This window comes from Beta vulgaris, chromosome 7, assembly GCF_026745355.1.
Source record: "Beta vulgaris subsp. vulgaris cultivar EL10 chromosome 7, EL10.2, whole genome shotgun sequence".
Lineage (NCBI taxonomy): Eukaryota > Viridiplantae > Streptophyta > Magnoliopsida > Caryophyllales > Amaranthaceae > Beta > Beta vulgaris.
In genome coordinates this window covers 61,058,447-61,075,944 of record NC_079208.1, presented here as the reverse complement: position 1 = coordinate 61,075,944, position 17,498 = coordinate 61,058,447, and the positions used below count along the sequence as shown (strand labels likewise).

The following is a 17,498-nucleotide window of genomic DNA, read 5'->3' as shown; positions in this document are numbered from 1 at the left end:
TCCAGAAAATCAAACTAAGGATGCCTTTTCTGGTCCCCGAGTAGACTTAGGGTTTCTGTGCATTGATTTCTAGACGGTCGAAGTTCTTTCATATGCCAGTTTTCCAAAGATTTGCACTATTCTTTAAAATCTCTATGTTTAGTGATCCCCCGTACACGCCTGTGAGGCTTTTTTCATGATTACTGAAAACAATAATAAAAAGGCAACACGAATTATTTAGAAGACTTTTACTATCACTATTTTGGGCCTTTTCGGTCAAATGTGCTTTACAGGGCCATTTTATGAGAAATCAAACATATTTTCAAAAATCCTCCGAGTTAGTGAACAGGGGTACACGCCTGAGTTATATTTTGGAGATTTCATAAAATCACACTAAGGATGTCTCTTTTGGTCCTCGAGTAAATTTAAAGTTCCTGTGCATTGATTTCTAGACGGTCGAAGTGATGCCATTTTTCTAAAGATTTCAACAATTCTTTAAAATCTCTATGTTCGGTGACCCCCGGTACACACATGTGAGACATTTTTCGTGATTACTTAAAACTATCCTAAAAAGGCAACACGAAACCTTGGGAAGACTTTGGCTTTCACTATTTGGGGACCTTTCGGTCAAATGTGCTTTACAGTGCTTTTTATGAGAAATCAAACACATTTTCAAAAATCCTATGAGTTAGTGAACCGGGGTACATGCCTAAGTGTTATTTTGGAGATTTCATAAAATCAAACTAAGGATGCCTCTTCTGGTCCCCGAGTAGACTTAGGGTTACTGCGCATTTATTACTAGACGGTCGAAGTTCCTTCCGATGCCATTTTTCTAGAGATTTTAAAAAATCTTTAAAATCTCTATGTTCGGTGACCCCCGGTACACGCCTGTGAGGCATTTTCCGTGATTACTGAAAACTTTGCTAAAAAGGCAACTCGAAACCTTTAGAAGACTTTAGCTTTCACAATTTGGGGTCCTTTCGGTCAAATGTGCTTTACAGTGCCATTTTATGAGAAATCAAACATATTATCATAAATCTTCCGAGTTAGTGAACCGGGGTAATTAACTGATTGTTAATTCAGAGATTTCATAAAATCAAACTAAGGATGCCTCTTCTGGTCCCCGAGTAGACTTAGGGTTCTTGTGCATTGATTTTTAGACGGTCGAAGTTCCTTCCGATGCCATTTTTCTAAATATTTCAACAAATTTTTAAAATCTCTATGTTCGCTGACCCTGGTACACGCCTGTGAGGCATTTTTCGTGATTGGTTAAAACTATCATAAAAAGGCAACACGAAATCTTCGGAAGACTTTTTCTTTCACTATTTGGGGCCCTTTCGGTCAAATGTGCTTAACAATGCCATTTTATGAGAAATCAAACACATTTTGAAAAATCCTACGAGTTAGTGAACCAGGATACACGCCTGAGTGTTATTTTGGAGATTTCATAAAATCGAACTAAGGATGCTTTTTCTGGTCCTCGAGTAGACTTAGGGCTCCTGCGCATTGATTTCTAGACGGTCGAAGTTCCTCCGATACCATTTTTCTAAAGATTTCAACAATTCTTTAAAATCTCTATGTTTGGTGACCCCCGATCCAAGCCTGTGAGGCATTTTTCGTGATTACTTAAAACTATCCTAAAAAGGCAACACGAAGCCTTTGGAAGACTTTGGCTTTCACTGTTTGGGGCCCTTTCGGTCAAATATGCTTTATAGTGCCATTTTATTAGAAATCAAACATATTTTAAAAAATCCTCCGGGTTAGTGAACCGGGGTACATGCCTCTTTGTCATTTCGAAGATTTCATAAAATAAAATTAAGGATGCCTCTTCTGGTCCCTAAGTACACTTAGGGCTCAAAATGTTTTATGGGCTCCTAATACAATTAATTATCAGTAATAATTAATTGGGCTTAAAATAGTACTTTAGATCATTCTTGGCCTGACTATTCGGACTTCTCTTCTCTTGGGCCGAATCAATTAAGACCACGGCAGGCTTCGTTTGTTTATTCTCAAAACCACAACTGCACTTACTCTCACTCCACTACTACATTTCTCCACTACTACATTTCCAGTATCTAGAAGGAAAGAGGAGGCAGAAAAAGCGGGAAACAAAACCCAGATAAATCACACAGAGAGAGGGAGAGGGATGACGGAGAAAGGTAGAGGAAAAGGTGGAAAAGGAGGAGCATTAACGGTAGACGAGAAGTACAGCCAGTGGAAGTCTCTGGTTCCAATTCTCTATGATTGGCTCGCTAACCACAATCTTGTTTGGCCTTCTCTTTCTTGCCGGTTTTTTTCTCTCTTTTCTCTATTGTCGTCTGCATTTTCACTTTTCTCTTTTAGTACTACTTTAGAGGAAATGCGTGTTTTTGGGTATAATCTCTTTGTTTCTTTTTTTCTGAATAGATTTATGAGTTAAACTTCGGTGTAATTTTATGACAAATGTATGTCAAATTTACTGGGCTTTTTTGGGTTTATGTATCAGGAAAACAAATGTTTTGTTATTCTTCTTGTGTTTCGATGTTAATTTATGAAATGCGTGTTATTGATGTTGACATGGGTTTAATTTTTATGTCTTTTTAACTGAAACTTAAAGTAGTAGCACACCGCACACAATCAGAATATACTTTAGGATGGATTAAGTTTAAGTATTCTTGCATCCTATTATATCATTGTCTGCTTCAGCTAGTTGGGGGTCATATTGCCTATATTTGGAGTTCCCTAGAGCGTAACTCGTACTGGGCTGTTTTCGTGACTCGTGTGGTGGTTGTTTGATGCTTTGATATGCAGACGAGCTTTGCAGGAACGTTGGGTCGGGTTGTGGGACTTTCAATGTGAATTCTTGGTGGTCTGAGGTGATTGCTGATGGGTTGTTTGTAGATTGACTAGTTTCTTAGCCAGTCTAATGCCTTATAAAGTTTTTCCGTCTTCGTGCTCATGATTTTTATTTGCGATTAAGGTTTTCAATGCATTATTGTGACTGTTGCTTGTCCTCTGTAATTCTATCTCAAATTTATATGAGGATTGTATGATGTAATGTTTTAGATGGGGTCCACTTCTAGAGCAAGCCACTTACAAGAATCGACAGCGCCTTTACCTCTCTGAACAGGCAATCTCATTCTCATGATATGTATTGTCAGTTTGCCAAGTATGTATGTCATGTTTGCAGTTTGCACACTATAAAGGTTGATCCTCCTTACCTCTATTTTCAGACTGACGGGAGTGTTCCAAATACACTCGTTATTGCAAATGTGGAGGTTGTTAAACCTAGAGTTGCTGCTGCGGAGCATATATCGCAGGCAATATCATCTTTGCTTGCTATATCACTTGTCAAAAGATTTTCTCCTATCAATTGTTATGATACAAATGTTAACCTTTTAAAATTATCTGCCTTTTCTGATCTTTTTATTGCAGTTTAATGAAGAAGCTCGTTCTCCCTTTGTAAAGAAGTTCAAAACCATCATACATCCAGGGGAGGTATGACTATTGTTTTCTTTATGAGGGTTTACTTCAACAGTCACATACGTATATGTGCAATCAGCTTACTTGTTAAGCATTTTCAAATTAGTTTGGTTATTTTATCTTGTTATTTAGGGCTGGTGGTTTCAAGTGTTCTGATTCCGTGATTCAATGTTTGAAATATGAGTCTTATCAATAAGTCATATGTTGTGAATCAAACTCAATAACAAGGGGACACAACAACATTAGCACCAAAAAGAGGGGGGATAGATATTGTATTGATAATTCAGAGAAAGATTAACAAATACAACCCTCACTTCCGAGAGGTAAGGTCTCTCCATAAGGGGGTACAATACTCTACTTATTTCCTGACTTCTAATTACATCCTCTGTGCTATTTTGCAAAGAATTGGGATAGGCCACCCATCATAGCTACTTATGCGAGAAGAAAGAAGGGCAATTAAAAGGGGTTTAACTAGTAACAGAAATGATGAGGGCAATACTGTCTTTATGCAATATGTTTTAATTTGCTTTTTCTTTTATTTGTTAGCTCTAACTAACTATTTCTCCCACTACCCTTAGAGGGAATCTGTTAGTAGTATATATAATGTGCTGTTAGCTCATTACAGAGGTAAGCAAATACTGAGTGAATGAATAATACTGGGAGAGTTCCTCATTTTCTCGAATTAGTGAGGAGTTGTATTGGTTGATTTGTGCCTAATTTCATCCAAACAACTATTATCGGTTACGTAAACGTGAGTTCATAGCAAAAGTGGTATCAGAGCGAGCACGAGACTGGGAAAAATGGTGATGGGAGCAACAAATACCCAGCGAATTGAGCAAATCGAGCAACAACTGGTGGAATTCAGGGCGGAGAGTGCTTAGGTAATTGCCACGGAGGTGGCTCGGGCGAATCAACCCTTGCAAGAAGCGTTAACTCAAATGGCGACTGCGATCGCCAAACTCACCGGAGAAGTTGAACAAAACGCCACGAGAATGGAGGGAAGGATTGACAGATCGAGGATCAATCAAGAAGGATTGATCACTCAGATCAGAGGAGAAAACGAAGCTATTCACAGAGAGCTGAGAGCTGAGCTTGAGGCGCTTCGGAGGGACAGACCACCTCCAGAAGGGGAAGGGAGGAATGAATCTCCGGGAAACGGGAGAAATTCCGGTGTATTCAAGACACTCTCCGGTAACGACAACGGGGGATGGCGATTTAAGAAGATCGACTTGCCTCTCTTTGATGGTAACAATCCGGACGGTTGGATCATCTGGGCGGAGCGGTTTTTTCACTTCTACCGGCTCAGCGAAGACGATAAGGTGGAAGCATCGGTGGTGGCTTTGGAAGGGGACGCATTATTTTGGTATCAATGGGAGAATCAGAGGCATCCTATTCGAAGATGGGAGGAGTTGAAGGGCATGTTATTGAAGAAATCCCGAGCGACGGCCGTCGGAAGCTTACACGAGCAGTGGCTCGCGCACCACCAGACCGGTGATGTTGGGGAGTATACTAAGAAGTTTGTGGAATTGCTGGCACCCCAAGAGCCAGTTTGTTAATGGGCTTTGTGAGCACATAAGGGATGAGGTGAGGGTGTTGGGCCCAGCTGACTTGGACCACGCTATGGAATTAGCCCAGAAGTTGGAGGTGAAGTTTAAAAATGCTGAACCTAAGAGGTGGGCCTTCCGAAATGGGCCTGGCTTTGGACTGAACCGCACCTCTTCAACCCCAACCTTCCCCAATAATCCTTACCCACCCAGAAATTCTAGCTACACTACCCACCCCCCATCTCATAACCAACATAGCCAAATTAGCCGAAACTCATCCATCCCAACTCATTCAGCTTCAAGCTCCCTTCAATCCACAGCTTCAAACACACCTAAAACCCAAACCCACTCAACCTTTAAACCCAAAGGAGTAATAAGGAGATTAACCGAGTCTGAGATGCAACAGAAAAGGGAGAAGGGATTATGCTTTAAATGTGATGAGAAATGGAGTTTTAATCATAAATGCAGGGGAAAAGAGTTGAGTGCTCTGCTTACAATTGAAGGGGAGGAAGGTGAAGAAGTGGAGGATGATTTAGGAGAGGAATACCAAGAAGGGGTCCAACAACCAGAAATATCATTGAACTATGTAATGGGAATTAGTAGCCCTAAAACACTCAAGCTGAAAGGCACTATTGAAGGAGTGACAGTGGTGATCATGATAGATCCGGGGGCTACACACAACTTCATATCAACTTCTGTGGTTGAGAAATTGAATATCCCCATTTCACCCTCAAGCAGGTTTGAAGTCTCGTTGGGAATAGGAGAAATGGTGCAAGGTACAGGAGAATGCAAGGCTGTGAGAGTAGAGCTACAAGAAGCATTGGTGATTGAGGATTTCTTGCCTCTCCCTCTTGGAAACTCAGATGTGATACTGGGTATACAATGGTTAGAAAAGCTGGGCACAATGAGCACAAACTGGAAGACACAGACCCCTGAAGTTTCAGCTCAATGGAACAACTATAACCCTGAAAGGGGATCCCACCTTGGGCAGAACAGGAATCTCCTCGAAGGCAATGCTAAAGACAATCAAGAAGGAAAAAGGGGGGCTGCTGTTGGAGTTGAATTTGTTGCAGAGTGAAAAGGAACAGGAGTATGAGGGACCTCCTGAACTACAGGAACTTCTTGGCCAGTTTGATCAGGTATTCCACATGCCCTCTGGCTTTCCCCTAGTAGAAATCATGAGCATTCAATTAATTGAAGCATGGAGAGAATCCAGTTAGTGTAAGACCTTATAGGTACCCACAATTTCAAAAAGATGAAATAGAGAAGCTTATTAAGGAAATGTTATTGGCTGGTATCATTCAAGTATCATCTAGTGCCTATTCTAGTCCTGTGTTGTTGGTTAAAAAGAAAGAGGGGTCTTGGAGATTCTGTGTTGACTATAGAGCTCTCAATAAGGCCACTGTTTCTGACAAATTTCCAATCCCCATTATTGAAGAGTTACTTGATGAGCTACATGGGGCTACCATGTTCTCTAAACTAGGGTACCACCAGATTAAAATGAAGGAGGATATACCAAAGACAGCTTTTAGAACTCATGAGGGGCATTATGAATTCTTAGTTATTCCCTTTGGATTGACAGATGCCCAAGCCACTTTTCAGGCTTTGATGAATGATGTGTTTAAGCCTTATTTGAGGAGGTTTGTGCTCGTGTTCTTCAATGATATATTAACAGCTTCTGAACATTTAGAGCACCTAACTAAGGTGTTCCAGCTCCTACAACAGCATGAGCTTTATGCCAACAGAAAAAAATGTGAGCTCTGGAGACAGGAGGTAGCATATCTGGGGCATGTTATCTCTGCCAAGGGAGTGGCAGTTGATCAAACCAAAATACAGGCCATCACATAGTGGCCTATTCCTTCTAACTCGAGGGAACTAAGAGGTTTTTGGGGTTAACTGGCTACTACAGGAAGTTCATCAAAGGCTATGCTAGCATAGCTCAACCAATGACTGAACAACTTAAAAAGGACAATTTTGGGTGGAATCGTGCTGCTACTTAGTCATTTGAAGCATTGAAGTCAGCGTTGGCTACTGCTCCTGTATTGGAGATGCCAAACTTCTCACTGCCCTTTGTGTTAGAGGCTGATGCTAGTGGGCCAGTGGTTGGGGGTTGTATTAATGCAGCAGGGGCACCCCATAGCTTACTACAACAAGACCTTGGGTCTAAGAGCTCATTCCAAGTCAATTTATGAAAAGGAGTTGATGGCTGTGAGCACTATTTGTTGGGAAGACATTTCATCATCCTCTCAGACCAACAGAGTTTGAGGTATTTGATGGAGCAGAGAGAGGTGGGAACTGAGTACCAGAGATGGATGAGTAAGCTCCTTGGTTATGACTTTGAAATACACTACAAACCCGGACCTTAAAATAAGGTGGCTGATGCACTTTCTAGAGTGGATTCCTCAAGAGTAGAGTGTAACCACCTCCTGTCCTCTCACTTAGTGCCTTGGGAACAGATTCAGGTGGTGATTAAAGAAGATGAGGCTCTCCAACAGCTCACACAGGCTATAGCAGAAGGGTCTCTGTCTCCTAAAGGGTATGAGGTGTTGAAGTACAAAGGGAGACTGGTGATTCCCAGCCATTCTCCCCTCACTCAGAGTATCCTACAGATGTATCACAATTGACCTATGGGGGACATTCTGGAGATTTTAAAACCTACCAGAGGATAGCTGCAGAATGGTTTTCGCAGGGGATGAGAAAGGCAGTCACTAAGTATGTACAAGCCAGCTGGGTTGCTTCAACCCTACCACTCCACCAAATGCACCCCCTTTAAGGCTTTGTATGGCAGAGAGCCTCCTCACTTGCTGAGATGCTATGCTGGATGAGTTAAAGTTTGCTCTCTTAAAAGCCCAAAATTCCATGAAGAAACAGGAGGATGAGCATAGAAGGGATGTACAATTTGATGTAGGAGAGTGGGTATACCTCAAACTCAGGCCATATAGACAGAGTTCTTTGGTTAAACGACCATTTGAAAAGTTGGCTGCTAGATTCTATGGTCCTTATGAGATTCTTCAGAAGGTTGGAAAGGTAGCTTACAAACTGGCCCTTCCAGATGAAGCTCGGATTCATCCTGTGTTTCATGTCTCACAACTCAAGCAGGCTGTAGGACTCCACTCAGTTCAGCCCACCCTCCCTCGAGACTTATCATCAGAAACGGTGCTCCAGCAGAAGTGATTGGAGTGAGACAAGTTCCTAATGGGGATTCCTCTACTACTGAAGTGCTCATCCAGTGGCAGAACTTACCAGTGCAGGAAGCTACTTGGGAAGAGTTCACTAAGCTCAACTCCAACTTTCCCTCCTTCCACCTTGAGGACAAGGTGAAAGTTTGGGTGGGGGGTAATGCAAAGATTGGGATAGGCCACCCATCATAGCTACTTATGCGAGAAGAAAGAAGGGCAAGTAAAAGGGGTTTAACTAGTAACAGAAATGATGAGGGCAATACTGTCTTTATGCAATATGTTTTAATTTGCTTTTTCTTTTATCTGTTAGCTCTAACTAACTATTTCTCCCACTACCCTTGGAGGGAATCTGTTAGTAGTATATATAATGTGCTGTTAGCTCATTACAGAGGTAAGCAAATACTGAGTGAATGAATAATACTGGGAGAGTTCCTCATTTTCTCGAATTAGTGAGGAGTTGTATTGGTTGATTTGTGCCTAATTTCATCCAAACAACTATTATCGGTTACGTAAACGTGAGTTCATAGCATATTTATAGAGTAAGTCTACTTGACCCACAAGTAAAATAACAGATATTAGCTAGGTGGCATTAATGTGTGCATTCCCTCTCTTGCCCCTTCTCATGTAAGTAATGAGTGGTTTAGTGGGTTGATTCTCAGCATCATATTAAAAGAAAAACTCCGATACTATGTTATCTTGGGCATGTTGCAAGGGGCCCAGACTATTTGTGTAACTTTTAGCTCTTTGGTTATTTAACCTACTAGTTCATATTATGGTGGCATTTCACATTGCGCTCTCGTGGTAAACTGGTAATTGGCCAACTTGAATCATTGGGCAAAGTAACCAATGATTCTTCTAACTAAAACATGTAGAATTCCATCGAGATAAATTGTAAGCTCTAGAGAGTGGAAGTAACTCTAAACAAGCTGATCTACATACCCTACGCCCCAAGATTGTTCGCAAATTTGAGGATCGATCTTAATAGAGGATGTCCAGACACCGAGTTGGTCTTGCCCAAGTTTAAGCAATCATCTGAAGATTCTTGAGTGGATTTGAGTTTGTTGTTAGTGCTTTTTTCACTCTGTTCATATAGTAGTGAGGCATATGCAACTTCTTGAGCATGGAATTAAAACTCTCCCATTCCGTTACAGAACGGCCGTTCTGTAACGGATTTTGGATTTGCCGTTCCGCGAAATCCCGTTACGGAACGCCATAATAAAATTCACGTACTTCTCGCTGCGTTGTCCATTCCGTAACGCGAACTCGCCGCGTTAGAACGATTTTATCCCCGTTACATCCGTTCTTTTCAAACATTGGCCATTTTTTTTTTATGATTTAATTATATAGTTGAGGAAACATGATATTCTATTAGATTTGATTATATTATGTTCTAATAATGCTTCATAAACTAAAACAATGCAAATAAGGTTAAAACATATTAATGTGAATTTTTTAAAAAAATTCACGCCGCGTCGGCCGCGAAACATTCTATTTCGCCGTTACAAGCCGTTCCCCCGACAACGCGACCGTTCCCGCGAACGCGACCGCGATCGCGACCGCGTTTTTTTTCCCTGTTCTTGAGTGCTAATCAGATTTAAGAAACATTGCTAATCAGACCATTTTTCCTCAGGAATAGCATGATCATTTATAGTATTATAATGAAATGTTATATACCATGCATTATCAATGGCAGAGGAATTCGAAGAGCTTCTTAAACCGCACCTTTTTTCTTGTGTCTATGATTGATTTGAGCTAGCAGCAACAGGAGTAGAATAAGCCTTGACTATTGCTTGCTCATTTATTGTTGCTCTGATAAACTCTCATATTGGTAGCTACAATATGTTTGCTTGTGTTCAGGTCAACAGGATCAGAGAGCTCCCACAGAACAGTAACATAGTGGCTACACACACTGACAGCCCTGATGTAAGTTGCTTATTTAAATATGTATGCAGGTCCATAACATGATAATTGAAATGTATATATTGTATGCGACCTTTGATATTGCTATCATTGTTAATTTCAAGTTGAAAGTTAACTTATTGCTTCTGTTCAGGTTTTGATATGGGATGTGGAAAATCAACCTAGTCGTCATGCTATTTTAGGAGCTCATAGCTCTCGTCCAGATCTGGTGTGGCTGAAGTCTACCTTCTCTTTCATCATTTTGTTGTCATGTGTTTGAGAAAGCCTTTATTGGTACCATTCATATTGTTTTGCAACACCTTGGCAAGTGCTTAATAAAAAGATAGAAAATTTATCATGTTTGAAATCTGATTTCAGTGGTTAGCTGATCCCTTTTCATGCAGATATTGACTGGACACCAGGAAAATGCTGAATTCGCTCTTGCAATGTGCTCTTGTGAACCACTTGTGCTTTCTGGAGGTGTGAATCGTATTTCATTATAGTACCACACTGGTGATGTCATGCAATTTTGTGTCATTTTCTACTCCTTTTTGTTATCGTTTGGTTGATGCTAGTTCTTGAAGGAATGCCATGCTTTACGTTGTTTATGATGTTGGCGCTGCAATTATGAGGACAGTATACGTATTTTGCCTTCTGTTCGCTATGCTATGGGGAAGCCATCACAATACAAATTTGTTGAAAAATATCAGTTTTCCCCCTTAGTTTACTATATATTTCATTTATGTTGGTCCAAATAGATTTGGTGAGACATTTGGGCCACACCACTTTCAACTTGGGATTTTGAACAATTGCCGGCATGGTCTATGTCAGCGGCTAATGCTTTTTGCAGAGTTGGATTAGCTTTTAACTGGCATGGAGGGACAAAGTTATAATGTGCTCTACATAAGAGACATACTTATAAGTTGGTCTACAATTTTCTTATCTTTGCATACTGAAGAGATATATACCATTGGAGGTTAGAGAGTAACCTCGAGTTTATGGGAAGGGAGGAGCATTCCCTACATGGAGATTTCATTAATGTGTTGGGTCTCTCGTTTTGGAGACTTTTATTCTTAGAGAGGAAGAGGAATGACACACTCCTGTTCTGGGAAAATGAAACACAAGAAAAGGAGTGAGTCATTGTCGGCATACTTCTTGTCTGTTAAAGAGTGAATTTCCTTTTGATTGATAGTAGTTCAGATTGTTCAGTGTTTTCTCACTTTCTGTATTACATTTTCAATATTATGTATAGGTTCCCTAGTAAAATTTATACACCTTAATATTCCTCTTTGCATAGCTGCTTCACATCGACATCGAGTATGCTCGCAATTCGCCTTTCCCCATTATACATACGAATTTTGAGAATCTTTGGTGCTTAACAATTGTAGTTAAGGGATATAGTGACCTACCCAAACCTGACAAGCTGTTCAGCCAGTCAGTGGCAGAAAAGCAGGTTATGTTGCTCAGAGACATTTCTATCTCTAGTGTTTTTATACTTCTATTGACTATTTTCTAAGAATTTTCTGTGTTATTGCATACATCTTGTCTTCTCTGGACTTTGCTGAAGCAGCTATGCACTTTCTGCTGGTTGTTTGTTGCTGTTCCCGTGCCTGATATTTTATGTGACCTTGGCTGGATTACTCAAATATGTTTCTAGTTATATTGATGGCTTACAGATCTTGACCCTTGTCCGATGAGGGTCTATATGGTTGTTGGCTGATGCAGGAGATAGAAGTTCATATTGCCTCACCTCGCAATGACTTTTGTAATGATTCAAAAATTTGTGAAGTTATTACATTATCAACCTACTCAAGGACTTAGGGTGGTTTCCTTAGAATTTTCTGAATGCAGGAAGATATCTAATGTATGGTTTTTGTTGTTTGTGCCATTTAATGTCCTTTTAGTGAAATTATATACTAGTTCCTTCATCCGGACATATGAATTACCTTAAGGCTTAATATATGCAACAAGTAGATTTAAATTGAGGTAGTATTACTTATATTCTCACCCTTAACTAGCGAAGTTTTACCATTTAGGGAAGGATAAGCTCGTGGTTCTTTGGAGTATTCATGATCATATCTCAACATTAGCAACAGAACCAGGGGGTGCAAAGTCCACTTCTTCTGGCAGCAATACCAAATTTGCATCTAAATCTGCTGATAAAACCAATGGGAATGCTGATAGCCCTTCAGTTGGAGCACGAGGCATATACAAGGGACATGATGATACTGTTGAGGATGTGCAATTTTGCCCCACAAGGTAGCTTACAAAATCATTGTTTTGTTTCTGAAACATATGTTTACTCTGAAATATCTGACAGAGTAGAAAAGAAAAGTAATTCTTGCTATATAATCAGTCTGGAGCTATGACAGTGGTACATCAAAAATAGTTATGAAAATTGGACTCCTAACCTCAAACACCCATATCTAATGTTGAACAACCAGGTATAGGTTTCAAATTTCAACACTGAAGATACTTCATTTTGGAATTTGGATTTAAGTGCCTAAGTGTCTACTATAACACATGGACTTATACTCATGTCTGGCACTAATGACTGAGTCTAAGTAAGATAGACGCCACTAAATGAGAACAGTGGCTTACTGATTGCTCTCTCATCTGCTTATCTTTACAAATTAGGTTAGTTTATCTTTCTATATTTATATGTTTTCTTTGCTTGTGGAAGTGCGCAGCAGTTTTGCAGTGTGGGCGATGATTCCTGCCTGATATTGTGGGATGCGAGAACTGGAATAAATCCTGCCAGTAAGGTAACATGTCTGTGCCTGTTGGCCATCCTGATTTTTTTTTGAAACATATGGAGCAAAGTGGCAATGGTGCTTGCTATATTTGAATCTCTGATATGTATATTTAACTGCACAAGTCTAAAAGCATTTGAGATTTTGTTGGGATGCTTCAAAACTCGCAGGGATAATGGCCCATGCTTTTTTCTAATTCGTTATTCTTTGTAAATAGGAAAGAATTCACTTAGAACTCTTTGTTAATATAGTTGGTTGACTTACTTAGAAAGGTCTCCAATCATGAGCTTTTGACAATCACACTCTCGCAGAATATCTTTATTGATGTTGCATGCCCATTTCTCTATCATGTGCAATTCTCTCCCAGGCATTTGTTTGTCTGTCAATTGCAGCACCTCTATAGCAATATTAGCTTGGTAATCTAATGTCATAAGATGACATTGTGACAACTGTCTGAGTATTTGTTGGTTTTGTAACCTTTTTACCTGCAGTATATTCATTTCACATTCAAATGTGCAGTTACAGCAATATTGGAAATTGCCCTTATGTGGGTAGCTATCTCTAATGAAATATATTGTTCCATCAGGTTGAGAAGGCCCATGATGCTGATCTGCATTGTGTTGATTGGAACCCTCATGATGAAAATCTTATTCTGACTGGGTATGTGATTTTTTGCACTTTATATTTAAAGTTAACAAATTTGGCTCTAATCGCATCATTTTGTGCATTCAGATCAGCTGATAATTCAGTTCACATGTTTGATCGGCGAAATCTCACTATAAATGGAGTTGGCTCACCTGTCCATAAATTTCAGGGCCATGATGCTTCTGTTCTTTGTGTACAGGTCAGCATATCTTTTATTGATTTAGTCGCCAAAGATATGATAATCTTGCGATATCTGAAAAATGTCTGTACTTATAGATTAATAATGAATTATGATACAGTGGTCACCACATAATAGATCAATCTTTGGCAGCGCTGCTGAGGATGGTCTGTTGAACATCTGGGATTATGAAAAGGTTTGAAAAGAAATTTCTATTAGTGTATTGAAGTTCTTTCCTCTCCTTTTGCTGCAAGGGGTATGCCCTTTTGTGAATGCTAAGGCTTTAAAATGATTGATCTGGAGGCATTATTTGGACATGATATTTGCTTCCATCAACTTTTTAATGCACTTTCATATATATATATAAATATATATATATATATATATATATATATATATATATATATATTCTGCTGTCTGCTGATCTTGTTTCTTTTGATGACACTCAGGCAGGTAACATGAAAACAGAGACTGGAAATAGAATTCCAGATTATCCAGCTGGTTTATTTTTCAGACATGCAGGACACAGGTATACATTCTTTTGAATTTCAATACATTTTGTGTAGTTTCAAGTGTATAACCTTTAGTTCTTTTGCTATAGGGACAAAGTGGTTGACTTTCACTGGAATTCAATTGATCCATGGACTATTGTCAGTGTTTCAGACGATTGTTCAAGCTCTGCTGGAGGTGGAACATTGCAGGTATTGAAATTTTATTGCCGAATCCTTTTGATATCTCTCTTTATTATTGAACAATTTCTAAAATGCTCACTTTGGGTACCTGGAGAATGCTGATCAAAGCTGCAGTAGCAGCTTCAGTTATAACTTGGTCCATTTGTTCAAACAATAGTTATAACTTGGTCCATTTCTTTTGTTCATGTAAATTCAATTTTAGTGATTATACTTATTTTTATTTAATTTTCTTAAATTTTTTGAAGTGTACAGACCCCTTGACGCTGCTATATGATCAAATGGACCAAGTTTCACTATTTCTATGATTTTTAGTTGACTTATATTGAAGACTGATTCTTCTATGGGTCTGTTGCAGATATGGCGCATTATTGATTTGCTGTACAGACCGGAAGACGAAGTCCTAGCAGAGTTGGACAAATTCCGATCCCATGTAACGACATGCCCCTCTTAAATCTTACAGCGGTATTAGAATATGTTTAGGCTGACAACAAACTTAGAACTTGGAAGGATGCAAATATCATGTATACAGTCTTTCGACTCTTGTGATTGAACATGAAATCTGCTTTTTTTGGGTGAACCTTCGTCCCATCATTTCACCTTTTGCCAATGTAAGCTTGATTACTATGATCACTACGGTTTTCTATCTGATGTAGTAGCTAGGCACTAGGCAGAGTCTCCTGCAGGACCATCTCATAATATCTTGAGATCGGGTGCTATTTCATAGATTTTCTTTTAGTTGGTAAAATCAATCAATAAATCTAGATCAATCAATCAAAATATATCATCAAAATAGATCAATCAATAAATCTGATCGGGTGCTATTTTATATTGACTATCGTTTGTGATTTATCCAAGATTAAAAAAATCACATAAGATTTTCTTATATTCGCCTCAACATATTTTGCAAAAATTTAACAAAAGTAGTATAAGAAAAGGTATTAGGGTTTTATGTTCGTTGATAATTGGTTTTTGGAGATGTTCGGACTAATTTAATGTTTTAAAAGTTTTTTATGTGGACAAATTGTCAAATTGATACTTTTTATTTGTTAATTTTCTTGCTTTTGAATATTGATGAATGGCAGGCTCCTTTGATCCTTGTCTCTATTCTATTTAGTTCTTTACACTTACGGCCTAACCCTTTCCCTCTCTTTGTTTTTTCTAAAAAGTATCTCCCTTTTTATTGTTTTTTTCAAAGAAAATTTTTAATTTTTTGATATTTTAGGTTGGGGGTTTAGGACGTAGGACTTGAGAATTGGGAAGTGCATGTTTTACGTCTATGCGATTATGTCTATTCATCTCACTAGGTTAGAGACATACCTTATGGGTGTGATATCAACAAAAACACAAAAAAACACATATGGTTATAAATGTTAAAACAAAAATTGAAAGTGAAACTATACAGTAGTTCATCGAGACAATGTTTAACTTGGTGTCTATCAGTAATAACCAGCCCAATAAGTAATAGAAATTATCAAAAACAAGAGAAAAACAAAATGAAATTATTTAAAATTATTTTGGACTAGTAAAATAAATTTTAATTTGTAAATCAAAGCTTGATATATTAATTTCAATTTTAGTACTCTCTCTGTTCCTGTTTGTTTTTCGTATTAGGATCTTTTTGAGAGAAAAAAAAGTCAAAGTATGATGGACAATAGGAACGTAGGGAATACTAGACAAGTTATATGAATATTGCGTAGGTCTAACAACCATTATTATGTCCCCTAATGCATATAAGAAGAGGGAGAAATGGGCTATTAGAAAAGGGGTACTTTAGGTATTTAGGTTGGTTTCATCTAGTAAATAAAGGTTGCAATTGACAACCATGTATAACAATATTAAGGAGATAATGAAAATACGATTAATGGTAAATTAGGATTAGGGTTAGGGAGTTGTTTTAGGTGGGACGTAGAAAAGAAAAAGTTAACTCTTATAATATTTCATTTGTAAGTAAGGAGAAAAAAGGCGAGAAAATCTCTATCTCGTAACTTTACTTTCATTTATGAGAAAATTTTAGAATATAGTACTTCATTTTCTTTTGGACGGGAATATAAAGTCAATAGTACAAATTATTTTGTTTTATTATATGAGTGAAGAGAACTAGAGAAGAAGACTTGATCTCTACACTAAATTATAAACATAACTTCAAATAAAATCGTCAAAGTAATTGTTATCAATTTTTCTATTAAATTGAAGGCAATTTCTATTTATTTCCCTTATAGTCCAACATAAATAGTGCACACGCTTGTAATAGAGCATGGCATGCACATGCAAATGGCTAACAGGTCAAATGTTCATGAATGATAAGTCAAATGAACACATGTACATGACTAATAACCCAAATAAACATATGTACATCTCGATTAATATACTTCCTTCGTTTTTTATTAGATGTTACACTTTCCTTAAATTGCATGTTTTAAAATAAATGTTACACTTTTTTTTATTTCCTAAATTAGAAAGTTTTATGTTGCAAAATTACTCACTTACCCTTACTTATAACAATTAACCAAAATTAAAATAACTTAATTTAACCTTATTATATACTAATCTAAATTAATTAAACCTCCTCCCTCTCTTCCACCACCCTCCATTTTCAGCGGTAGAGGTGGGGTTTTCGAGGCTAGGGTGAAGTTTTCAGCAGTAGAGGTAGGGTTTCGCGAGGCTGAGGTGGGGTTTTCGGCGCGTGGTTGGGGGTTTTCGGGTGGGTGGAGATTTCGGCGGTGGGTTGGGGTTTTCGGGTGGGTGGGTAGGGATTTCGACGGGTGGGTGGGCTTTTCGGTGGCTGGGTTTTTCGGGTGGGTGGGTGGGTGGGTGGGGATGTCGGCGGTGGGGTGGGGTTTTGGGTGGTTGGGTGGGATTTTCGGGTGGGTGGTGGGGTTTGGGTGGGATTTTTGGGTGGGTGGGGATTTCGGGTGGGTGGGGGTGGTGGTGGGAGTTCGTTGGGCTGCTGGGGTGGTGGTGGAGAACCAAGTTGGGGTCCTCTTTCTCTCTCCTCCCTTCCCTTAAACCCCATGTACAATGGCACCACATGCTTAATCCCCTATCCTTATTCTCTGCTAATCACTCCTTCAATTTTTGCCTAGGGAACCCAAATTTTCAAAAGTGTAATCTCTAATAAAAAACGGAGGAAGTATATATGTTCATTGCCATTGGTTTTCATGTTCATA

General features: G+C 38.9%; 1 protein-coding gene across 1 annotated transcript; it reads left to right on the top strand.

The window, feature by feature from the left end:
• Positions 1-1,997: 1,997 nt before the first annotated feature.
• Positions 1,998-14,961, top strand: LOC104900379 (WD-40 repeat-containing protein MSI4). The gene is made up of 15 exons (XM_010687793.4): positions 1,998-2,268; positions 3,025-3,088; positions 3,192-3,278; positions 3,394-3,456; positions 10,022-10,087; positions 10,218-10,292; positions 10,468-10,543; positions 12,100-12,322; positions 12,747-12,828; positions 13,403-13,476; positions 13,549-13,660; positions 13,761-13,835; positions 14,089-14,168; positions 14,241-14,340; positions 14,687-14,961. Exons 1-15 carry the CDS (start codon positions 2,126-2,128, stop codon positions 14,780-14,782), a joined length of 1,416 nt encoding a protein of 471 aa, XP_010686095.2. The 5' UTR covers positions 1,998-2,125; the 3' UTR covers positions 14,783-14,961.
• Positions 14,962-17,498: the final 2,537 nt, after the last annotated feature.

Bases quoted from the DNA above. Each gene is read 5' to 3' on its own strand.
- LOC104900379 (XM_010687793.4), top strand. From the start codon at position 2,126: ATGACGGAGAAAGGTAGAGGAAAAGGTGGAAAAGGAGGAGCATTAACG. The intron at 10,293-10,467 runs GTGTGGCTGAAG...CTTTTCATGCAG, and splicing joins ATAGCTCTCGTCCAGATCTG to ATATTGACTGGACACCAGGA. The intron at 12,323-12,746 runs GTAGCTTACAAA...TGCTTGTGGAAG, and splicing joins GTGCAATTTTGCCCCACAAG to TGCGCAGCAGTTTTGCAGTG.